The sequence below is a fragment of the Hypomesus transpacificus genome, chromosome 11 (genome assembly GCF_021917145.1).
Source record: "Hypomesus transpacificus isolate Combined female chromosome 11, fHypTra1, whole genome shotgun sequence".
NCBI lineage: Eukaryota > Metazoa > Chordata > Actinopteri > Osmeriformes > Osmeridae > Hypomesus > Hypomesus transpacificus.
This window is the reverse complement of record NC_061070.1, coordinates 7,683,784-7,708,471: the sequence shown is the minus strand read 5'-3', so window position 1 is coordinate 7,708,471 and position 24,688 is coordinate 7,683,784. Positions and strand designations below refer to the sequence as shown.

At 43.6% G+C, this 24,688-nt stretch overlaps 2 protein-coding genes across 3 annotated transcripts; both read right to left on the bottom strand.

Moving 5' to 3' along the window:
- Positions 1-324: 324 nt before the first annotated feature.
- On the bottom strand, positions 325-19,567 carry zgc:154058 (Transmembrane protein 150A-like). Of its 2 annotated transcripts, none has more exons than XM_047028801.1 (8): positions 19,477-19,567; positions 18,994-19,232; positions 16,089-16,136; positions 15,461-15,547; positions 14,568-14,635; positions 10,954-11,081; positions 3,132-3,309; positions 325-2,603 (listed from the first exon to the last, which is right to left on the bottom strand). In XM_047028801.1, the coding sequence occupies exons 2-8, from the start codon at positions 19,056-19,058 to the stop codon at positions 2,359-2,361; spliced, it is 819 nt and encodes a 272-aa protein (XP_046884757.1). In that variant the 5' UTR covers positions 19,059-19,232; positions 19,477-19,567; the 3' UTR covers positions 325-2,358. The 2 variants fall into 2 exon arrangements, with proteins under 2 accessions (XP_046884757.1, XP_046884758.1); XM_047028802.1 differs by lacking the exon at positions 19,477-19,567 and adding an exon at positions 19,327-19,450.
- Positions 19,568-19,595: 28 nt separating this feature from the next.
- Positions 19,596-23,584, bottom strand: ftr14l (finTRIM family, member 14-like). Its single transcript, XM_047028800.1, has 8 exons — positions 22,969-23,584; positions 22,793-22,888; positions 22,412-22,645; positions 22,132-22,291; positions 21,929-21,988; positions 21,630-21,686; positions 21,150-21,286; positions 19,596-20,975 (listed from the first exon to the last, which is right to left on the bottom strand). Exons 1-8 carry the CDS (start codon positions 23,365-23,367, stop codon positions 20,571-20,573), a joined length of 1,548 nt encoding a protein of 515 aa, XP_046884756.1. The 5' UTR covers positions 23,368-23,584; the 3' UTR covers positions 19,596-20,570.
- Between the last annotated feature and the right edge of the window lie 1,104 nt (positions 23,585-24,688).

Here is a 24,688-nt window from a genome sequence, read left to right as displayed (position 1 = left end):
ATCGTACTGTTTGGCTCCCGTGGTGTTGTTACACGTGTGATAAATGCTAATCAAGTGAACGGATGTGTTGGCCGCAAAAATATTTCAGCTATGCAAGGGGGCCGTAAAGTGGAAAAGGTTGGGAATGGTTGGTCTAATGAATGCCTTGCAGTGTTTATTAAATTGACTGGGTGTGTGTATAATCCCAAAGCATTTATTGATTTTGAGCCCAGGTTACAGTAAGCTACTTGATTTTGAGGCGATTGCTTGATTTTGACAGAAGAATCAGGGTTCTGTGTTTAAAGTCTTGAAATTGTGAAAAACTATGAAAACGGGTTTGTTAGGCTGAATCAGTTAACCACTTTATTTGGCAAATAATATTAAGGCAAATTTACAATCAATACTTTGTTAAGCACACTGAAAATGTATACGCTTGACACATTTGGTTTTATCAAAAGGCACACAAGTATATCACGTTAGGGTCATGAGACCCAAGGTGAGGATGCCTAAACCATGTGAATAATATACCAATATTTTAATGCACCCAAGTCCAAATGTTTACAAAATAAGTACATATACCTGATATTCATTGTCATCTTGTATTGAAACTGGCCAGTTACACACCACCTCCTATGGCAAGATACATTTTACATTGAATAAAATATTTTTACCACCCATACAACATCCAAAGGGAAAACGAGGAAATGGCAGAGTTGATTTTGCTCAGAATCACTTACTGCTGCTGGTAACAAAGTTTCCTGAGAGACCAAAGTAATTAGAGCTAGGGTTAATATGACACCCCAGGGGGGAAATCATGAGCGAATGGCCTGGAAGGACTAAACTAGTATGGAAGTAGCGTCTCATCCTCCTAAACCTAAAGGTAAGTGTACATGTCAGATAAGACATGGTGGGTCACTGTAGCTGTAGGTCAGAGACAAATACCAGCATAGGCCATTAAGGACACAAACAACATAGAACAAAGCAAGAGATTAAAGCGTTTTCCTTGCTTGACACAATGTTCAGTGATCACTCGATAATAGACCTATACATCGATCAACTAGTAAGGCCACTTTTAAAATTAAAGATGTTATGGCACAGGAGACAAATGCTTAAATTAAAACAGCTTACATTTGATAGGATAGCAATAGCTCAGAGTCAACGCTAGAGGGCAACAGCTGGCAAAATAATCCCTGACTAGATTATACATGAATACATTTTCAGTTTGTCAACAGACATAACTGAGTTGAGGAATACCAGGTTTTTATCCAGAAATATGCCTAATGTATAATATTATAAATGTCAAGTCAAAGATACATTATACAATAGAAGGCACTGAAGTGTAACAATGAGCACACCTGTTGGAACAGAGCACAGAAAAATGAAAATGAAAGGAGTTCGACCAGTATGCACCAGATATACTGGAAGAGACTAATTGAGCTCTATTCTGCGGGCATTGAACATTTGTGATTTCCTGCGATTTAACTTGATAAGTCCAGAGGTCTGGCTTGAATTAGCCAACAGTGTGCACCCTCTCTGTCTCCAGGGCTGCTGAGCTGTAAATAAAGCATATAGAAAATACTGTTGAAAGTTTGGTGTCATTTCGGACATTCATATAGAGTCTATTTGGGTTTACAGGCCATCTGTGCAAAGTCCGGTATTCATAAGGCACAAAGTGATATGAGATGACTTCATAAAGCACCCAGACAATATCCAGGAGGATCCAGTCAATGGTCGGCCATGAGGAGTCTGATTGAGAGCACATCCCCAGTTGTCAGACCTTAGATCTTCTTCAAGAAGGCAGTCATGATCTTATACTTGATATAAGTATTAATGACAGCACTGACAGAATCATCCATTAGCAAGTCTCCTAACTGAACAGAGCTAGTCTCTCCCTTTCTCTCTCGTGCTGCCTCTCCTCTCTTGTCTCTCTACTTTGCCCTCTCTTCGGCATTCTAGCAACCACAGGTTGATAATGAAATGTCTTCAACCCAGAAAACTGTCCGACGTCACTTCCTCCTGTCTCCAATCAGACTAACGGATTGACCACCTTACCTGTGGCAATGGGCTCCTCTCCTGGCCAGCACAGAAAAGGGTGATTGAGGGAAAGATTTCTCATTTAGTTCCTCATTTAGTAATGTGCAAACACAAGCAGGGCCTTTGGAGAGACTGGTCTGTGATTATAGTGATAAGGACAGACATATCTTTCCTTTAGATTTCCACTCCACATCCCTGGGTCTGATGGAAAGGAGTCCACTCCCTCTAGTGTATAGCATTGTCCACTCCACGCCCTAAGATGGGTGTGGTTGAGGTGAATAACTAAACTCATCACACACCCAATTGATTATGGCAAAGGCTAACTTTGCGGCCATCTTTTTGGGACTACAGCATTGATATATTCTCAAGAGGGTGTTGACTAGAACCTCCTAGCGAATCGATCTTGTGCTCTCTCCCTGCTGGCCCCAGAGCCCCCCCTCGGGCCAGCACCATTATGGTGTCTCCCGACATGCTGGAAAACTCAAAGGCGAAAGTTCCGTAGAAGAGCATGACGATGACACAAAAGACCCACTCAAAGACAGCGGCGGCGTGCTGCAGGCTGTAACTTTCTTGCACAAAAAACACGCCACCTAGAAGCATGGAAGTCAAGGAAATTGACATGTTCTTATTTAATTCACCACATCCTCTATAAAACACACTTCTTTGATTTTCTCTACAGCGTAAAACTCCAAAGCACTTCCCCTAAAACCATTCTGCGCTATACACTACTCAACCATAACATGTTTTTTGTGGCAAGGGATTGCAAAAAGCCTCAAAAGTGATAACGACTGTTACAGTCCTGTAGCTGTGTTGGTCTTAAAACATGTTCCGTCACGTCCTTATTACAGTGTTCCCACTTTAATGAACATGTGAAATTCCAAGGCGTTCCGACTGTATGACCACTGTTCTATAAGTTTCAATTTATATCAGCCTTGTTGAAAACACCCTTTATAACCAGTGTCCTCTATGAAAAAACACAATATTCAACATTATTATGTCCAGTTCAGATTTCAATTTTGTTAATTACTCATTTGGAAAAGGTTTGTCATGTCCAGAAATTCCAGTGGGAACTGTGAATACATGTGGGTTCAGCTTGTGTCTGAGGTAGGGAAGGATACTGAGGACCAGGGCAATGAGGGCCACCAGGGTCATGGCCAGCCGGAGGTGTCCCACGCTGTACTCGCCCTGGGTCTTAGCCAGTCGGTAAGTTAGCGCTGACTGGAGGCCAACAAAGAGCATGCTGGTGGGGAATGCCACTCCTGCTCCGACATAGTGCAGCACCTTGGCATTGTCCACCTGCAACACAAGCTCACACAGGTTAGTGCATGGAGGCAGTTTTGTTGTTGTTATGATAGGACGTAAATACATTTAAAACAATAGAGTCAAAAGTTGATGTACAATGCAGTGTCTGTGTCTGGACAAAAGGGGGTAGCATCGGACAGTCGGATTCAGGTACCTCCTGAAACAATCGAGCCTCTTGTCTGGAGAGGACACCCAGTACAAGAGGTGTGTGTGTGAGAGAGAGAGAGATATGAGACAGAGGAATCTGCACTACAATAGAACACCACCTTGTCCTTTGCAGTCACAAGCGCTGTGAAGCACAATGCACAAAAGGAGCAGCTCTACAGCATGTGACTACACACACCAGGGAACTCACCACACACGCTAGACACAGATTCAACCTGATAAGAGACCGGCCATGGTTACTGCATGACTTAGTAGGGGACTACCACAGTGAGCATAGATCCAACTGGACAGACACCAAGAAAAGGTTCAAATTCAAGACTAAACAAATACATTAGTTTTTCCTTAAAAGCCCTTCACCAAACGCAGAAACTTGGGCTGTAATAACATCTCTATGCATGCCAATTATCTTTTATCCTGCTAAACAAAACCCTTCCAAAAGCACTCATCTGCTGACCCTCCTCAAACATTCTGAACATTCTTGTAATCCTTCACCAGATCAAACTATTTGGGTAGGTTCCATAGGCGGAAATCCTGAGAAAAATAGGATTTGTCCTCTCCAATAAATCAAAATAAACATAAGGAAATTTAAATCATATTAATATTATACATTTTACTTATTACAATGTAAGTTATGTGTTACAGCAGTAATTTTGGTGTCCCCCTCGGGAATTGCTCTTGAGAAAATGTAATATCATTGTCCAACCCAAAATTGATAGCAGATTTTTGCCACTGGTAGGTTCAACATCGTTTTTTTTCCCTTAGCGCTCCTAACAGTAAATTGGACACAGGGTGATGAAAATGTAAACATTTGAGTGGTATATTTAATGAGCTTTGAAAGCTGAGATAGAAAGATGTTTTGGTTTAGTACCTCTCCATCCGTAAGGTAAGTGTCCATTAGAAAATCCCATTATTTCCAGTCCAACACCTTTCCATTTGGCCCGTCACACCTCACTGACCCTGAGAAGAGGTAAGTGTTGCATGTTTGCCTGCTCCCAAAGAAAACAAACCCTACCAACCTGGTGCTCTCCTCACATTAGCTGCAGCTGGATGACACTCAGTACCCCCAGTCCTCCTGGGAGAGGTGTGTGTGCAGGCTGATGGTGATGTGAACTTCTGACTCGGTTCTAATGTTTCGGACTCCAACCAGCTATGAAGATCTTTACACGGTCAATATTAGGCTGTGTGTGCTTACTTTGAGAATTAACGGGAGGGATGGAGGGGGGTGTGCTGGGGCGAGTAAAACAATTGAGAGGGTAAGATAAGAGGATATGTGATGACTGGAGAAAGCTGTGTTGGAAGGCATAGATTCCAAACAGAGTGTTTTGTAAGAAAATCAAAGATGGCGACTGATGTTAGAGAGAACATGTTTATTATGATTTTGTCTTCATTATCGGTCAAGCAGATGTAGCAAATCTGCACCTACACCCTACCAGCCTGGGATAAGGATAGCTAATTAATCTCAGGACTGTTTTCATGTTTTGTTTATGCCATTTGGTGTGGTGTATGTTTTGTCTTTTGTGATCTGTGTTATACGTATTCCCTTTCTCCCTCCTTCCCTAACCCGCCATTTACTTTCATTTAAATATCAGCACACTGAGTTAATGTGTACATCCACACACATGCACAGCGTTTTATGTTCTCATCCCTTTTCTCATAATAAAAGGGTATATAGAATAAAACTACATAAAAGCTATATTGAATATTGTCAAAAAGTATAAAATATTGTCACATCAAAAGGCCCTTGACAGTGACATAGCCATACTGGAGGCCCACTTACGAGCTTAGCACGTGTAAGATTATGTGAATGCATTGTGTTCCTATGTAAACATTGTGTTTACTGGAAACACAATGTAACACAGTAACCCTCCCCTTTCCTTCTTCTAATGGTTTGTCTTGTTTGTGCAATAGCCATGTCTTTGTAATGTCACTGTGACACTGTTTTGTGTGTTTGTTATGGAAAATCTATTATAAAATTATGTCAATACATTGCACATCACAGAAAGGTTTTGGTGTGTTCTTAGTTTCCAAGAGTGCTAACCTGTGTGTGAATATCAATCCCGTTTCTTGTGTGCTGTTCTAATCAATGAAGGTCAAACTCTCTCAGCACGTGCACAGCTCGAGAGCAGCATGTTTGGAATACATCAGACACAAACATCTGTTTGTGTATGTGTGTTAAATATTTTTGTGTGAGAGAGAGAGAGAGAGAGAGAGAGAGAGAGAGAGAGAGAGAGAGAGAGAGAGAGAGAGAGAGAGAGAAAGAAAGAGAGGACAGAAGGAATCTCTTATCTGGGGAGTCAGGTGGCTGAGCGGTTAGGGAATCGGGCTAGAAATCTGAAGGTCGCCAGATCGATTCCCGGCCGGGCCAAAGGACGTTGTGTCCTTGGGCAAGGCACTTCACCCTACTTGCCTCGGGGGGAATGTCCCTGTACTTACTGTAAGTCGCTCTGGATAAGAGCGTCTGCTAAATGACTGAATGAATGAATGTTATCTGCTCCACTGCTCCCAGGGTATATTCATATAGACAAACGTGCACCGCTGTCTAGGAATGACGAGAGAACAAAGAAGGGCAGATGCAGCATGCTACCAGGAGACCCTCCACACCGGCCAGACACACCCACACACCCTATTCCTATAAGGAGGTCTTAGGAGGTCCTTTGGCCCAGCTGTCATAAAACTCTAATATATGACTTCACACTGTTTTGCACTATACACCAACAAAATACATATACATCTTATCTACACTGTACATAACTTTTTGTATTGTCTGTTTGTATTGTATTGTCTGTACATATTGTATGTCATTGTAAATATGAGAGCTGTGAGAGATACCTGAATTTCCCCACGGGATTAATAAAGTATCTATCTATCTATCTATCTGTAGATCTCTCATCTTTACAAAGAAGAACCTGTCCTGACTCCTGATTAAGGTACTATACCTGCACACGTACATTCCTTCTGCAGGCTTTCACCCAGCCAGAAAGGGAACACCCAGTGTCAGTAATGTGCTACTCCTGTCATCCAATGTCAACTATCCATTTAGGTGGAATCTCTCTAATGCCAGGAATCTCTATCTGTCTGTCTGTTTGAGTTTACAACGATTATCTCAAGAACAGGGACTTCTGCAAAGTTCAAAACTTCGCCGGTGTCCTTTTTATAATCCAACGGAGTGCAGTGCAGCGATTTAAGTTGTTTGGATCAGCATTCCAAATGTTGTAAAAACAATCCCCATCTTTCATGTGTCTCCACGGGCCTCATGGAAACTCATCCCAGCCCCTTCACTGTGATTGGTCCTCTGGTCATCCCTCGCACCATAGCGCATGCACTAGGAGGTTGTGTGATAACTTCAGTGAATTTTATTTTGTTATTGAACTTATGCGATTGACAAAGGCATTCGCAATGAAATTAAACTAAGAGCTTAACGCACCGGAGTTTGTAGTAAGGAATATAGCTAGCTAACAGAACAACAATATAAAGTGGATATACTTTCAGAATAGATCGGTGAATGTTGTTAAAAAATGTATGTGTTTACTGATGTCAAAACTGCCGGCACATTGCAAATGTATATGCAAGCGCTGTATGGTTAATTAGGCCTACAATTATGACAACTGGCTCAACCATTGTGCATGTAATGACTTCTGTTATCAACTAAATGTTTAGATGTTAGTGGTGGTAAGACAATTAATCAACATAACATAAGCAGTTCATAACGTAGGAAACAGCAGACAAATGAAGGCTACATAATCATTTGCATGAATGTAGGCCACCACAGCATTGGCTATCTATAATTCCAGGAATCTGTGTGTGCCACCGATGTTATCACAGCCACTATGCACCATCTATAGTTCAAGTAATCTACATTTGTGTTTAATCACAGACTGCATCATGGGCACAATGCACTAGTATGTCTAAATTCAGTTGTCAAGTCAGAATGTCTGATTCCCACAGTTCGTTGTTATATAACACAGCCATGTATTAGAGCCCTTCCCCTCTAGAATTTCGGTAATTTCAGTGCTAATGTGTTTTGTTTATGATGCTATCTCACTTTTTGAAGCCATACTGACTGTGTGGTCCTTACGCCTTTGCACCGTAACTATTACTTAAACCTAATTTACACAAAATGTGCCATGAACCATTCGGCATATTCCTAAGACAAGCCTGATTTATAGTGTTAACACACACAGAAGATGGCCTTTCAAACATTGTTACTGTGTGCATGGGGGTAGGCATTTGTTCAAATTCAAAAGTATTTTTTCGCAATGTTCCATGACCGTACCAATTATTTTTGCATATTTGTTTATTTTTCATTACTTTTCCAGGCCCGGACACCACCTTTCCCCCCTTCCCCCATTTTCCAGGGAAAATACCACATTTGTTATTTTATTTACATTCCACATATTTTTCTATGACTGCCAGAACTTGGAACCTGTCTTTGGTACTGTTCAGTGTTTCCCACACATAGACTAATTTGTGGCGGTGCGCCACAGAGTCAACACCGGCCGCCACACATTGCGTTTCGTGAAACAATTTTTTATTATCGCTATTTAGGTTAAAACACGCAGCGTATTCGTTCAGCTGCATTTCCTTTCCCCTGCTCTCCCTCCGTCTCTCTGTCACTCATCTTTCCCACATATGCACACAGTCACAACGTCAGCACACGTTAGCAACAATGCATACATATGCCGTTCTAGTAAGACCGACAGCGAGCCTTCAGCATTAGTGCCGTAGCTAAAAGTCGAGGAAAGTTGAGGCTACTTTTCGCTAGGTACCTTACTCACATTTACATTTAGTCATTTAGCAGACGCTCTTATCCAGAGCGAGTTACAGTACTCGAAGTTTCCCCTTCGTTCTTTTGGTGAGAAGTCTCAGGAGCTAGCTACTTACTCGGCGTCATGGAGCCGACCAGTTAAATAGTTGTTTAGCACTAGCGTTGCTACATGCATAATGCAGAAATGATATGTTAGTTGTTGTTAATTTGTGAAGGTGTGAATCATTTTGGATTAATATTTAATGTAACAAATTATTAACAAATTAACTGTGTAACGAATTATTAACGAAGGAATTATTACGACCCCCCCCCCCCCCCCCCCCCCCCCCCCCCCCCCCCCCCCCCCCCCCCCCCCCCCCCCCCCCCCCCCCCCCCCCCCCCGTCTGACAACCCCCACCCCTCCCCGCCACAATTAGATTTCTAATCTGTGGGAAACACTGCTGTTTGTTTGTGTAACTGTGTCCAACCAGCCTGTTTTCCTTTTACTGCTTTCATCTGAACAAAGTTTTTTGTTTCAAGGGATGAGACTGTTCTATTGCTTTTTATATAAGTTGTGTTATATTATTTAATAATATTTCTGTGTTATTATTTGGATATCACATTTTCCAACACTGTAGAACCCCATCAATGCCTCTGAAGAGCGGTCTGGAGTCTGTGATTGGACACAGATGGGTTCTGTGACACGTGCACTAATCCTGTCTGCCAGCTCCACCCCTTGCATGGCGAGACATGATGACTCACTTCCCCCCCTCTTCCCGTAAAACTCCCTCGCTTTCCAGAGCGTTCCACTAGGCAGAGCCCCCGGAGGGAGGCAGAGACTGGGAGAAGTACAGTTCGTCGTTTCCTGCTCTAATTTTCAGATTCTCTTATAGCTGGATAACTGATAATCCGTCCCAGGTCCTTGGCAGACTAGACTATCTAAATTCTGCTCCTAAAACAGATATCTAGATCAGACCTGACGAGCAGACAGTAGAGATAGATCAGACCTAACGAGCTGACTGTAGAAACTGTGATCCTAGTTCACAGAGAGAGCGGAGACAAGAGACCAGACCTGACAAGCAGACTGAAGAGACAGATCAGACGAGCGGACAGTAGTAACAGAGCCTAAAGGTGTTAGGAAAGAGGCAGAGGCAGAGCCTCCTCGTGTCCGCACAGGGCCTCCTCGCGCCCGCACAGGGCCTCCTCGCGCCCGCACAGGGCCTCCTCGCGCCCACACAGGGCCTTGTCGCGCCCGCACAGGGCCTCGTCGCGCCCGCACAGGGCCTCGTCGCGCCCGCACAGGGCCTCGTCGCGCCCGCACAGGGCCTCGTCGCGCCCCCACAGGGCCTCGTCGCGCCCGCACAGGGCCTCGTCGCGCCCGCACAGGGCCTCGTCGCGCCCGCACAGGGCCTCGCTCCAGGGCTCATATTATTTATTTTTTTATAGTTTATTATTTTGACCCAACATGCTACTAAAATGAAATACCTTATGCATAGTCTAGGTCACCGGGTCAATACGTCAGTTTGCATCAATGAGTCATTACGTAATGCATGCTCACTTCATCTCCCTGCTCACTCACTGCGAGGAAGGAAAAAGATGTGGACTGCGAGAGAGCGTGACCGATTTCGCAGGCACGACTCGGGTGCTGAGAATTATTTTTCAATTTTATCACTGGATACATTTGTCAACACTTCCAGAGAAGATGACGTAGGCCCCCTTGCTACGGGCCTGATCATCTGGACTGGAGGATGGCAGCTTTTCCATTCTATACTTCTGACTTCAGTTCTTGGCAGGCCTGGCTGTATGTACACTTCACAGCAACTAATGCCACAGTGTGCTATTCAGAGCAGGAGATCGTCCTACTGTAGATAAGAGCAGCAACAGCAACAGGAAGGACGGAGGAAAGGAGAGAGGCCAGAGAGAGCTGAAGAGAGGTTACAGGTAGGGGAGGGCATGTTAAACCAACCCTTCCCTGGCCTCTCTTCACTCCAGGGCCAAGAGGAGGAGATGGGAGCAGGAAGAGGAGGGAGAAGAACCAGGGAGGAGGAGGACGGCAGGCTGTCTATTCACCTTCAGCCCCCCCCCCTTCTCAACCTTGCAAACGTCTCCAAGACACTGATGTGAAACCCCATACTGAGGCCCCATTAGCAGTCTGCACACACATAACTTCAAGTCAGGGCACAGTGCCAAAGTTGAAAATATGTACTTGTAGAAACTCTAAATGACCAACAGCCACAGGCAAGGAACTCAGGAGGGGTTGATGCACTCCCCCTCCGAACTAAAAACACACCATAAAAAACTTGCACAAAAAAATAAAACATTTCTTGTGAGCGTGTCTGTGTGAAATGAGCAAGCGTGACAGGGTCTTACAACCTCCAGCAGAGATCAGTGGATCATAATGACAGAAGACTCGGCTACCTGCTGCATGAGTTTGTGTGCTTGTGCTTGTGTGTGTGCGCACAGGAGCGTGTGTGTGTCTGTGCACGGGCATGTGTGTGGGAACAGGAGTTTGCGAGTATCCAAGGAGGAGTGCGTGTGTCTGTGCGCAAAACCCCGCTGCGAAAGTGGCCTTTAACTACAGGGCAAAAGGTTTGGTTCAAGAATGTGGGGAGGCACACTTTAATATCAAACATCCAGTGCTGAGAGGGGAGGATGAAGGGGAGGAGGAAGGGGTGAGGGATGGAGTATCTAACTGAAGGCAGTGAAGTGGTCAGGAGGTGTCGGCCTACCTGGAAGTTGCCAACCATGATGAGGCCTGCCGCACAGATCCATCCGGTGGAGAGGCTGGCCGTGTTCAACACACAGTTCTGGTGCTTCTCTATCACATGGGCATAGCGCAGCAGAACGATCGCCATGACTACAGGACAGGGAGGGAGGGAGGGAGGGAGGGAGGGAGGGAGGGAGGGAGGGAGGGAGGGAGGGAGGGAGGGAGGGAGGGAGGGAGGGAGGGAGGAAAAGACAGTTTGACTCACATTTTTCCATCATGGCTTGTCTGACTCCTCCATAAATTCATTGGAAATGACTGATACTGGTTAAATGAAGGCTGTGAGATGGGAGAGCAAGCACACTCAAACATTATGAAGGAAACGGGACATGGGTTTGGAAATCTTTACAAATGGGTTTGGACATGCTGTATTGTATTGTTTAGTGAACTGACTAATGTAGAGTGATTCCAGGAGGACCAGTTCTTATTTAGCTTTTTGTGGTCAGTGCTTTATGGACAGGCTACAACTGCTGGGACTGAGGGAGAGGTGGGAAAGGTTGAGGAGGATGACAGAGGTTGTGATGGAAGAAGGTGGGGCGCTCAAGGGGGACAGGGACCCAAAGCCTGGATTGGTGGACTAAAGAGTCCCATAACAGCTTACCAGAAAAGCTTGTCTTGAAAAATTGGCAAACAAACAATTCAACAGAATGAAAAAATGCCAGGAGCTGGAGATTTTGAATGAACTTTGTGTGTGCGAGTTCTTGTTTCCGTATTCTGCTGGTCCCAGAAGGCACAGACGTCATTTTAGAGAAGTGAGGTAAGTTACCAGCCTGGAAAAACAAATAGTGTCTCTGGGGCTAGGAAACTTTAATTCTTCTTGGTCTTTGAGAAAGAGAACAGTGCACAGCGGAGAAAAGAAAGCTAATTACAGTTTACAGCATTCGATTATGGGGTCTGTACTGCAGACTGCCAGACTCACCCATGAATCTTTATTGTCACAGAAGAACTAACACTCTACAGAAACGAACTGCTCGTTGAAGCCTTCATTGGAGGCCAGTTTAATATTAATCATATACCAAAAACAACCACTTTGCTAGAGGATGTTTACGTTGTTGTGAGAAGACAATGGTGTAGCGGACGGCATTAGGGTCTGTCCCCTTCCTGTTGAGGATGCACATGCTAGATGAGGGTCACCAGCTCACAGAGGCCTGTGGGCAGTGTGTGATGAGTAAGCATCTGCCCTGACCTCCATCTTGGGAGGGCAGGGCAGGGCTTTCTCAAGGACAACTTTTGATAGCAAAAAATTATAATTAATGTCTCTGGGCCTCTCCCTTTGTCTCCCTTCCTCTGTTCTTCTTACTGGGTCTGTCTCTTTGAGGGGTCTCAATGGGTCTCTCTCCCTATCAATCTCTGGGTTTCTCTTCATCTCCATCTGTCTTTTTGTTTGGCCCTCAAAATCCCTGTACTCGTTTGGTGCTGAGCTACTTTTCTCTTTAAGTTCAGGAAGCTTGGGATAAACCAAGCTCTGGCTCCGATCCAGACAACAGCCACTGTGGAACCAAGCCAGCATTATTCTAATGTGTAACTCTCACCCCAACTCACAGTTCCAACACACACACACACCTATTAAATAAACCCTGCCATCCCCACAAGGGGATCTATAACAACACCATCACATTATTTTCCATCGTATGGTGGTATGGTATTAAGTATGCTGAGGAAAACTGTAAATATTTTATTTGTGTCTGTGTATGCATACTGTGTGTGTGTGTGTGTGTGTGTGTGTGCGTGTGTGTGTTGCGTGGTGGACTCAGGGAGGTAAGCCACGGATATAGAGGCAGATGTAGAGAAGAACATTTTAACATGTTCAATGCTCAAATAGGCCAACCACTTTGAAGACATTCCTGTTTTGCTAGTGAGACCTTTGAATCTACTAGCCAAGCCTGTAATGGTCTCAAGCACCAGCAATCGGAAACACGAAGCTCACCACTGAAAATGCTAAAGCATGTTACCCAACTCAAACTCTAGTGTTTCCATGGCAGGAACTTTCTCCCGGGAGTTTAGGGGAGCAAAAAGGAAGAACCAGTGCCTGTCCCGGGGGTGGTACTTTCCAAAATACTGGCAATTTGGGGGTGGGGCTTGTAGCACTGAACATTTCCTATCGGTCGGGATCTTGCGGCAGATTTTCAAGTACAATCGCCATTTTTTATAGTCTGCAGTCGCAAATAGACATGGAGAACAGAACATACAACAGATGAGCCGATGAGGAAATCTTGTCCTTACCAAGTATTTTTGCTGAGTACGAAATTCAGTGACAATTAGAATCAGCGTCCCGCAATGGCAAAGTGCATTCTAAAATCTCTGGCATGTTAAGAGTGATGAACATTTTTCTCACTGCAAAATAGATCCGGGAGAAGTTTCATAATGATTAAATCAATAAATGAGACACCCATTGCCTGTTAATCACTGGTGCATAAGTCAGCAGACTAATTTCACAAATCTTGAAAAGGTTCTGAGGTGAAAATGTGGCTAATAAAAGGCTGAGGGAACCTTCTAGTTCCTTGCAAAGTGGTTCTGGGGAGTACAAGTTCTGGGTGTGTATCAACTGGCTACTTACCGTCTGCCTTTTCTGTGCCAGTAAAAAAAGTATTCTCTCGCATGTTGTTACATGCCCACTCAACTTTCCAAGTGTATCATAATTCCAATGCAGGTTACACTGCAAATGGCTAATAAAGTGAATCTAATACAAATGAACACACTACGTGATTAGGGCTAACTGCTGACAGGAAGTGAGGTTTTGACACTGCTAGAAATGTGCACTGTTTTAGGTACTGGATAGTTAAAGAGGTCATACTGCTGAATCTGTTACACTCATCACAAGTGGTTGTGGCTCTGTGGGAAAAGAACAGCAATGGAAATCTCTTGGCACACATACACGGGCACACAAGCATAGTAAGGCCCTGGGTAGCACAGGTTCAGAGGTCATGTTCACAGTTCTTAGACAAAACAGCAGCTGTTCACTGCTGCCGGCAGAGTTTACACCGTCCTGTGACAGTATAGGTCCTGGAGGGCTGTTCCACAGTACCATCAAAATAGCCCTCCTTGAAGACTTCTCAACCCTACTATCAACCAACCATAGTTTGACAAAAGTATGTTTTGTTGGCTGGCTGCAATGGGCTACACTGTAGCAGTTTGATATCAAATATGGCCTTGTATGCTTGACTGTGTCTAAGGTCAAGTAGGTGGCTCTTATCATGGATCTGTCCTCTGAGAAGGCTGCAAGGCAACACACCAGCAGACCTGGGGTAGAAGCTGGAAGGTCTTGTTTCTTCTCATCTCTCCTCTCTCCCCCTCACACACACACACACACACAGTATCACTATTCTCATTCTTGGCCTGAACCTATAACCCACCCTTTCCCACCCTGTGGCTAAGAATAAAGACACACACAACCAAACACACACACACGTCTCACCACAGGTCTCAGCCAAACCCACAGATGGAAAACTTTAACTAGAGGTTGTCGTCAGAGAAGCAGAAAAAAACGACTAATGTACAATACAGCACGTAAACAGTACACTCACACACAAAAAACAACACACATGTTCGTCAACATTTATGGATGTGTGTGTGTCTTACCCATGAATGAGCCAGTGCTGCAGATGAGACTGAAGAAGCAGCTTTCCGGGGGCAGTGTACCACACTTGCTGTGGTAAAAAATACAGAGCGTTAGAAACAAACAACTCTTCTCCATGCCTCGTAAGTAAATCTTTCTAGTACAGTTTGTATGTGTGTGTGCATCTGGTGTGTGACCTTAAACCAATTTGTCTCTCTTATACAGAGAGCAGGCAGTAAAGAGGAGGGCACAATCAGTCAAAACATTACACTACCAGCTTGCATGTCTACCTGCCTGTGTCTCTGCTTGTGACCCTGTCTGACTGTCTGCCTGTGTCTCTGCTTGTGATCCTGTCTGACCGTCTGCCTGCCTGGGTGACTGCCTGGATCCGGACAATCATGCGAGACGGACCCCTCATGGTGTTTACACTCATTGACTTCATAAAGATCATATTTGTCACATTCTCCTAACCAGACTTTGATGTTCAAAGCTCTGCAGTAGGGCTAACAAAACAAAGCCGCAGGCTTTTGATTCCTCAGCCCCCCATCTGAAAGCTGACTCCTCGTTTCCTGAAAGTTCTTTGAGTGTGTGTGGGTGTGTGTGTGTGTGTGTATGTGTCAGACAAGTGCAGACCAATTCTCCCCCCCCTAGCCCTATGATAGCAGGCAGTTTTCAGCAGAGGTTTATTTTGGGATACCAGAGTCTGCCGCACAACACGTATGCAGATAAACACAGGGAGGCAAGCGCAAACACCGCACATACACACAAACAGGCTCCTTCAAACGCAAGATTGGTTACAGACCCAGAGGTTTGCAAAAAACAATGGCATGGTGCTTTCCTGTTATTACCATCAGACAGAGTAACTGGGTGAGCGTTGGAGAAAAAGAGAGAGAGGGGGGGGCGAGGTAACACTAACCTGATGAGAGGTATGTCGTCCAGAGTGCAGCATAACATTGGGCCGCTCTGCAGAGTCAGCTCCTCTTCACAGGACTGGTTATACAACCTGACGGCACGTGCACACACACACACAGTGTTACCCAAATGTGTAACTAGTTTAGGTTAGTTTAATGTCATATAGACATGCTGTATAGACAGAACAAGTATTAAGTAGGTTATCAACAATAAACTGTATTATCATTAATACATGAAATCCATGTTATTTATTAACTGCACGATAAGGTTAGAGATTTGACAGCCAGCAACTGTATCTCACTGTTTTGGGCACTGTACTTTAGTGGTGCCACAGAGTTTTGGTGTTTGTGTGTGTGAGCACTTGGATAGCCCTACATATAAACCGCAGGTTTATATGTAGGGCCTAGCACAGGGTAACCTGTCACTTGGTCAGTATGACCGCAACAATCACACTGAAAAGAACAACCAACTAGGTGTGTTGGTGTCCAGATATCTGAAACCTGCTAACCAGCTCTCACATTGCTAATGAGACAAAATACAGCCTGCAGATGAATAACTAGAATCCAAATAGTCTTGGTGTTCAGATATCTCCAGCTATATTGAGCTCTTTTAGTTAGTGTTTTGGTACATACCAGTTATCCACCGGGCAGACATGCTGGTTGTACAGAGCCATGGCATACCTGGAGGAGTATAGGAAAACATGTATTGGCTTAAACATCAGGTATTTTTAAGTACAAAAAAAAGTGAAAGCCATACCGCAGAACAAGTGATAATTGAAAAAAGGGAAGAAAGACAGTTGTGGTTTTGTGGTCACAGAGAGGGGAAGTAGTTTCAATGTGAAAATGAATTTGAGCTTACATTTAGTCATTTAGCAGACGCTCTTATCAAGAGCGACTTACAGTAAGTACAGGGACATTCCCCCGGGGCAAGTAGGGTGAAGTGCCTTGCCCAAGGACACAACGTCAATGAACCGGCAATCTTCTGATTAATAGCCCGATTCTCTTAATGCTCAGCCATCTGACTTTCCTAGCTTAGGAAGGAAGTCTATCTAGCCTACTCATATTGATGATAGCACAGTATGTGACCTACTTTGAACTTCAAGACACTTGAGACACTCCTGATACCATTACCACCAATAGAGTAGGGGCTCTCTGGCATTGCTCCACAGAACCTTAGGTTATGCTAACCCACTCTCTGTTTGCATTACACCAGGTCGCGTGAGCAGTTCTAGTGAAAGCTGGTCTGTTTGCCATGTTCTACCCTGGCCTGTTTCTTTAGCAAAGTCAATGACCGGAGGGCCAACCTCTGAACCAAGCAGCCTATCTACAGTACGTTTGCTTCCAGCATTTCAATTGCACTGAAACAGGGATCTACCAGTGGCAATGCCTACACACCAGAGGGATAAGATTAGAATTCAGAACATGGAAATGTCTTAGACCTAAATGTATCTGCCAATTATTTGTCCAGCACACACAAACACACACTTCTGTTCTGTGTGTGTAGAGCACTTTATCAGATGTGTTCAGGGGTCAGTGACAGGCTAAACAATAATTAAGACCGTTGCCATGGATGGAAGCGGTCTGACCTAAGCCTATGTCCCTCTCCAGACACACAGATCACCTGAGCCCTGTGGTAAACAAGCACTCCGCCATCTGCCTCTGATGCCACAAGACATGAATAATCATACCAGAGAGGATGAGGTGGGGACAGAGAAACAGTGAGGTGAAAGGGTGGGAAGACAGAGAAGAAAGGGATATTCTGGACCATGCCCTGCACCTAGGCTGTATTCTTAAACCCCATTTTCTGCCTTCCCTTCACTAACATTCAGTTTGAGTTCCAATATACTGAAAGGTAATCCAATAAAATATTTATCAAATATATATCTGGATGAATAAATGAATGACAGACTTCCATCATGCCCTCCTGCAATAGCAAAAATCTCTACAGGAGACCAGAAATAGGTTTGTCAAGTTGAGTCTTTGAGGCATTAGAGTTGTGCTATCTGAATTCTTGATTTATTGTGTTTTTCTTTTTTACAAATCCCAAAACTGGTTCAGTCTTTGATGAAACACCATGTGTCAGCCATAGAAACAGATGGCTGCTTGTATGGCAGTCTCTTACATAATAAATAGCACACACACTTTGCATCGAGGGAGTGAGTAAAGACAGGCGTCCAAATCTTAACCTGGGAACAGTATTACCCATTCCTTCTCTCCCCTCTGTGCTGTGACTCATTCAGTAGTTCTGTTCACATATTGATACCTCATGCAAATCTTGTTCAGAGTCTTTTCATAGACCAATTTTGTACACTTAAATGACGTTTACAAGTTAAAATAACACAAACTATGGCCTGAGGCCATTCTCTAAATAAAGTGGCCTTTCTTAGCATGTGCTGTACTTATACTAATGCGGTCTGTGCTAAGGGTAGGCTAAATAATAATAGGTTTGTTTACATTCGTGGGCGACTGCCAAAGTTGAGCTGTGGTGAGCTGTAATTGCATGCCAAGGAGTAGTATAGCAGGGACAGGCCACTTTTTTATGTAAGACTCATAGAAAGGAACATTTCCATGGAACTTTCTAGAATCTGTATTTGAACACCACAAAAGAACATTATTATCATTATCATTCAGCTGATTTGCAGCTCACTTGTTTTGTCTAGACTTCATTTAATATTTAACCCTAGTCCATCCTAATAATTGATAACAACAAGGTCTACATGTTACAGTATGTTGCTAAATCTTTCACAACAGATGTCTTAGGATCATATCTGGGAACAACAGAGGAATGAAAAGAAAACCATCATCATAAAAAACAAAAGGTCAGTATACATGAGCGAAGTCGGGGTGGACAAGGCCCTCCTCCATCTCTGACTAGCTCTTTTATACAGTGAGGCGGGCTCTGTCCCATGTCATGTGGAACTCTTGAATAAGCACACTGAATACCCCAGACCTAGTATTTACCTAACTCCCACCCAGATACTGGCTGTGGGAGACTGGGTGGGGTTATGCAATAAAGTGTGTTCTTTCACATTCCGCTGGCCAGGAAGGGGACCTTGACTGCTCCTGAGAACAGGGCGCCCTTGTCAACGCAACAGGAAGGAAATAGGTGAGGAGATGATTCAGACTAAGCTAAAAAAAAAAACTCCCCAAGATCACCGTAGACCTTCTACATCCCAACCATCACTCACAACTGAAGAGATCAGGAAATGTAAACAATCTCCTCTGGGCTAGCCTGACATGAACACCGCACATCTTAAGTTTGCCAATAGAAAGCATGACTGGATGTCGATAGAGCTGATAAGGCCACAAAAGGGAAATGTGTCCTTTTCGAGTCAATGAGTTTTATTATTTGTCATATTAAACCTTTTATTATTTATTATAATGACCTAACCCTGATCTCTGGTAGCCCATCCAAAACCAATGAGTGGAAAAAGCATATGGTTGACACGACTTTAGGCTGAATCAGAAATAAATCAATGGACCCATTTCCAAAAGGGTCTCCTGTTCCATCTCTGGGCTGCAACTACGAGACACTCACACAACCCATATTCCAGTGATGGTCAAAGCTGGAAGGCTGACTGGTAATATCATCCAAAGCGACATCTCCGACACTCTGTCCTCTTTGCCCCTGCACCTTCGGAAATATCCCGCTTCTTCTTTCTCCTCGACCAACCACACTTTCTCCGTACATGTATTCGCATTTAATTCCAGATGACTGAAGTATGTGTCGCCGGCATTTTCATCTTGTCACAGGTGAGACGGTGAGGCGATGATTGTCTGGTGGGTGAAGATTAAGAAAAGATTAATGAACGGGCACAGTCTACTGCTTTCTAGTTAGTTATTCAATATTATCAAGGAAAAACCTCTCCACCTAAATCAGTTGATTCCTAGCTAGCTAACAACATGCAAAATGTGACGGTCGGACCAGAAAGCCATGTTCATCTCATTCACCGGCAAGATTCTACTCTGACTAGCCAAACGCTGTTCATGCTAGGTACATAAATCACAGGAGATATCTCACCCATATGCTTTCGGTCCAAATAAGTTGCTTTGTGTCCACTTGCAACAATCCCCAGATGGTCACCTCTGGTTGTACTTGACTTGATGCTGTTACAACAAGTAGCTACTGTAGCTAGAATCTCTGGCTTACGCTTTTTTCCGTTTGAACGTATTTATCAAATAACCTGTGTGAGCTTTTCACCTATACGTTTTTTCACCTTGATTGAAACAGCTGCAACGAAACGAATTTTAAAACTCGGTGGTGCTGGGCAGATGTACCCAGATCATTGTACATGGAATAACAGTGTGCCAACCAGCTGTTTCTTTGAACTCCTCCCATTTGTAATTGGATATTACACTCGATTGACTCATTCGGCGTTCGGTGAGGTGGACACATGGCAAATATTCAGGAGTCATGTAATAATAAATATTGGGAAATCTTTTGTGTGAGAAAAGTTGTGAGGAAAATACTGAAAATGTGCGTCCACTTCAGTGTACATAAGCACTATGCCGGGTGACATGAACCATAAACTCCCTACCTGGAGTGTATTCTGTTAATTTCTTTCAAATTGTCCGTTTCTGATAACAGGAACTCCATATCATAACTTGACAGGTGCAGTTTAAAGTGTTGTCTTGAAAGATTTAGTTTACTGCAGAATACCAGTGAAGAAACAGTTCAGTGGCCTGTGTTGAAAAAGCAAGTTTGTTCTCTCTGCCATCTAGTGGTTTGTTGCGGGAAAACACATGTTCATTGGTCTACTAAACATAAGTCTTCATAAAAGTATTCATCAAATTTGCTATTTGTTTCCAAACAATCAAGCCTTCACCATCTAAAATATATTGGCAGTTTATGTTGTTTTTTATTCAGTTAAAATGTCAATTATATTTCACACAATTTAAATGTGGGATTATAAGACTAACAAGCGATAGAAAAGTAAAGAAAGGATTACTATTTGTATGAATCATAAATGCATGACTCATCTTGACAATTTCTCAACAATCACAATCAGTGACATTTCCTGCAGCTGGCATACCTCTTGGAAATTCTAGTTGTAGACAGACAAATGAGCAAAATAAGCCATACAATGTAATGTAATGGGTCCCTTAAAACCCTAGCTAAAGAATTTCTCTGTTTTGCCTCAGTCTCACACTGGAACCAAAACCCCACACACTAAAGGCAGGGTAGAGAGCCTGAGTAAATGTAGTCTGGACTCTTTGGAGGAGGTTCATAGTCCCAGACACACTGTAAAACTCAAGGATACCCACCCTGTGGTCTAAATAGACACCAATTCTGGATGATCTCGGCACCACTATGTCTGTACTCTTATTATCATGCACAAACGAGTATTTGGAATCTGAACAATACAGGCTCCAGGACATTTCGTTCCAACCTAGGCTGCAGTCATTGCTCTTTCCCTTTCGACTGATTCCCCAGTAGGATACAGCGATATCTATCTCTGTTCCCTTCCATTCCACCTCCCAGTAGCTCCGACTCCCAGACAGTGACTCCTTGCACAGTACCTTGAAGATAGAATGGAGTTGATGAGAATGTGAATTTATCTTAATTCAGATAAGACATTAAATACACCAGCTCTAAAAAATACAAATAAAACAGTATAAGTCCACAGACAAATTAAACAAGCTGAGTCATCTAGTTTACACAACATGTTATAAAAACTCAGGTTCTCAACTAACCTGCTGCCAGTGGTCAAACCTATCTGGGTGGTCAGGGTAATTCTTGGGATCATTCATCATCGTGGCTACAGTGCCCCCTTCTGATAGGTGCAGGTTAGGATGGGCACTGTTGGAGTCCAAGGTCAACTGGCAGTTGTCTGAACACAGGGCAACATTTAAGTATTAAACATTCTGTGTCCCAGACACGTGTCATGTAACACGAAACATGGGTTAAGGCATTAACAAAACATCCTGTTACGCCACCTACAGAGTCTCTAATGGTCAAGGAAATACGTTTATTTATATGGATGCTCCTGAATTGTTGGATGACATTCACATCTTTCACAAAACCTGTTTAGCCGGCTCTGCCCGACAGTCTGTTGCATTTGTGTCAAATCGTATGTCACTTCATACATGTTACCATGACGTGAGGAGGATATCCTTCCTTGAATTATTATTGAACAACATGTTCAGCACACATGTAGAAGATGAAGAACTCACATTTTAAGAAATCTTCTCTCGTCTTTGGTTGAAGTTGTTGAACATCAACCGGTTTTACTGTGGAGGGATAAACAGAGAAAGCTCACTTGTTTTTCCTCAAAAGATCCCAGACTTTCATATGACTTTCATACTTCTTAAACATCTGTTTGCCCAAAACTGCCACCCGTACCTGTTCAGCACGTCAGTTTTCTTTACGGTCATGACATGGCCTCATATCATTGTTTAATATCAGTATGGCATTGGCTGATTCAGTAAAAAGACTGATGTACAGTATAAAGACAATTAATGAAACTACTCACATTTCATGGAAACCTCTTTTTTCATTGGTTCAAGTGGTTGCAAAATATATACTTCCTTAACTGTGGAATGGCAGATAGAGAAAGCTCATTTTGTAAAGATACTTTACTTTAACAAGCCACATAACCTGGACAACAGTTCCCAACACCCACAACCCCCAAGGCTTTCAAACTCCATACATGTCGACTGTGTCCAATCCACTTACTTGCTGAGGAGACTTTGCTGACTTCTACCTTGCTAACCTCTTCGACTTGTACCTTCAGTGCGGCGATGGCTCTCTTGGTTGCATCAAAGGAATAGTGTGGTGCTACAGTGACACCATTTAGGTCTTCGTATCCTGAGGGACCGGACAGAGACTGCCAACTCTATAGGGGGCGAACGGTAAATGGAAGAAAAGCGTTGATAGATCTCTTTTCAACCCTCTCAAAAAGCTTAAATGGAAAACATGTGGTGTTTTCTAGTGGTTTTCTAGAACAAAGATTCACCTGCAGGAAGTGTATGTGGTCGTCAGTGAGTGAGAGCTTGTCCAGGTCTGTGTGTTTCTTCTTCATGAGAGTGATCTCCTCCTCCAAGCGCTGTAGCATCCCCTCAGCCTGTGTGACAGTGGTCTTCTCATGGGCCCTCACCTGCTCCTTCACCTCATTGTACTTCCTTTCAATGGAGCGTATCAGTTCAGTGAAGATACGCTCATTCTCATCCAGAGCTGCCTGTGCTGAGTGCTGTGTGGTGAAAACAAGTGAAGGTGAGTACTTTTCTCACAGGCACATCAAATATGTTCCGGAGATATTAATACCAACAACCTCTCTAATCTACAAGGTATGTCTGTCAAAAGGCAATCCTGTTTAAGCGATGTACAGGTTTCCAACCTTAACAGACTCCACAGCCTGTCTGAGATCCTGCCATTTCTTCACTCTCTCGTCAATCCTTTGCTGAGACTTCTGCAGAGTGGAGCCAAGCTGTTTCTGTGAATGAAGGGTTCACACAATCAAACCTCTGTGGACTGTGAAGAGATAGGAAATGTCGTTTCCTTTTAAAGGCTTACCTGCTTCTCTGTTCTCTCTGTCCCAGCTGGGACAGTGTCATGGTGCTTGTGTTCGTCCATCATGCACAAAACACAAACAGACGTCTGATCGGTGCGACAAAAAGCCTCCAGCAGCTTGTCATGCTGGGCGCAGATTTTCTCTCTCATCTGGCCCGTGGCTATTACAAGCTTGTGCTTCATCAGGGCAGGGAAGTTGTAGTGAGACTGAAGATGAATCTCACAGTAGGAGGCCAGGCAGAGCAAGCAGGACTTCACAGCCTTTTGCTTGCTGGTGGTGCAGAAATCACACAGGACATCCCCAGGCTTGGTCTGGACTTTGGGTTGGTTATGAGAAGTGGATCTTCGGGATTTCCCCAAGCTGCTGTATTTGTCCAGGTCCAGAGTGCCAGAACGAGACATGTTTTTTTTCTTCTGGGTTAAACTCTGTACTCGAGTGTCCCGTATAGGTGTAGCAGAGAACCTTCCCAAGTAAATCCAGCGATAAATGATCCACGCAAAAGACGGTCCGTGCAAGCAAAGAGGAGTTCACACACAGAGTGAGACAGTTTCAGTGAAACTGCTTGACTAGGACAGAGCGAGAGAGGGAATGTTAGCTATGAGGAGGACTCTGGGCCAAACCAGTATTCCTAGTTGGATGTTTAAAGACTGAATACTGTAGGTGTGGCACATTACAAGGAGCTGTGTGTAACAAAGAGGAGGGTAACAACAAAGAAACTGATCTTTCCTTGACAACAAAGGGTTGGGGCATTACATTCACTTCAGTAATTGACAGCTTTCAAATTAAAAAAGAACAGACAGACAGTACTGGTGTCAGCATAAAACAAATTATTCATAGCTAAATGTTTATATATATACTAGTGCTGTCAGTTTAACGCGTTATTAACGGCGTTAACGCAAACCCAAATTAACGGCGTCAATTTTTTTATCGCGCGATTAACGCTCTTTTTGGCCTAGCAAACATTGTAGTTTTTTTTCACATGCTGTTGCAACAACTACCGAAGTTAGAAAAACTACAACACCACACCGGATCTAGCTAGACCGGAAACAAAACAACAGGCACGCTACACACTTGTTTGGCTTGCGATCCGGCTAAAGCGTAGTAGCAGAGCCCGTTTACGGATATGAGACATTCTCTGGTAGTAGGTTAACTTTACGTTTTGAGTAGATGGCGAGCGCGAGACGCCGAAATGGATGCCAATAAGATTCTGAATGGAAAGTTTACTTTTAAAAAGTTGCTAAATGGTTCCATTGACAAGACCAAAGTGATCTGTGTGTTTTGTCGTTGTAAAATGAGCTATCATTGCAGCACGTCCAGTCTGAAATACCACTTGATGGCCAAGCACACAGATGATGCAAATTCTCCGCCCCCTCGTCAAAGCCAGGCGATTGCAATGTTGTTTTCAATAACAAAAAATATGTGCACGAAGCAATCCGAACCACTTTTCCATGTTGATAAGAGCATTAAAATTTGAAAAAAGAATGGGACAAAAAGAAATCAAGGGACATTTAGAATAGATAGAAATAGAAATGTGCGATTAATTGTGATTAATCGCGAGTTAACTATGACATTAATGCGATTAATCGCGATTAAATATTTTAATCGTTTGACAGCACTAATATATACATTAACTGGTTATTGTCTACTTCTCCAGATTTTTTCTAAACAAAATGTATATAACACACCAAGACTTTGGGATAATATCGCAGAATTGGGAGGCAT

Coding starts and splice junctions, on each gene's coding strand:
- zgc:154058 (XM_047028801.1), bottom strand. CDS start 19,058: ATGTCGCTTTGGATGATATTACCAGTCAGCCTTCCAGCTTTGACCATC. Junction 16,137..18,993: donor ATCACTGGAATATGGGTTGT/GTGAGTGTCTCG, acceptor ATACTCCTCCAG/GTATGCCATGGCTCTGTACA. Junction 2,604..3,131: donor CCTCATTGCCCTGGTCCTCA/GTATCCTTCCCT, acceptor CCATGCTTCTAG/GTGGCGTGTTTTTTGTGCAA.
- ftr14l (XM_047028800.1), bottom strand. CDS start 23,367: ATGTCTCGTTCTGGCACTCTGGACCTGGACAAATACAGCAGCTTGGGG. Junction 22,889..22,968: donor CAGAGAGAACAGAGAAGCAG/GTAAGCCTTTAA, acceptor CTTCATTCACAG/AAACAGCTTGGCTCCACTCT. Junction 22,646..22,792: donor AGGCTGTGGAGTCTGTTAAG/GTTGGAAACCTG, acceptor TTCACCACACAG/CACTCAGCACAGGCAGCTCT.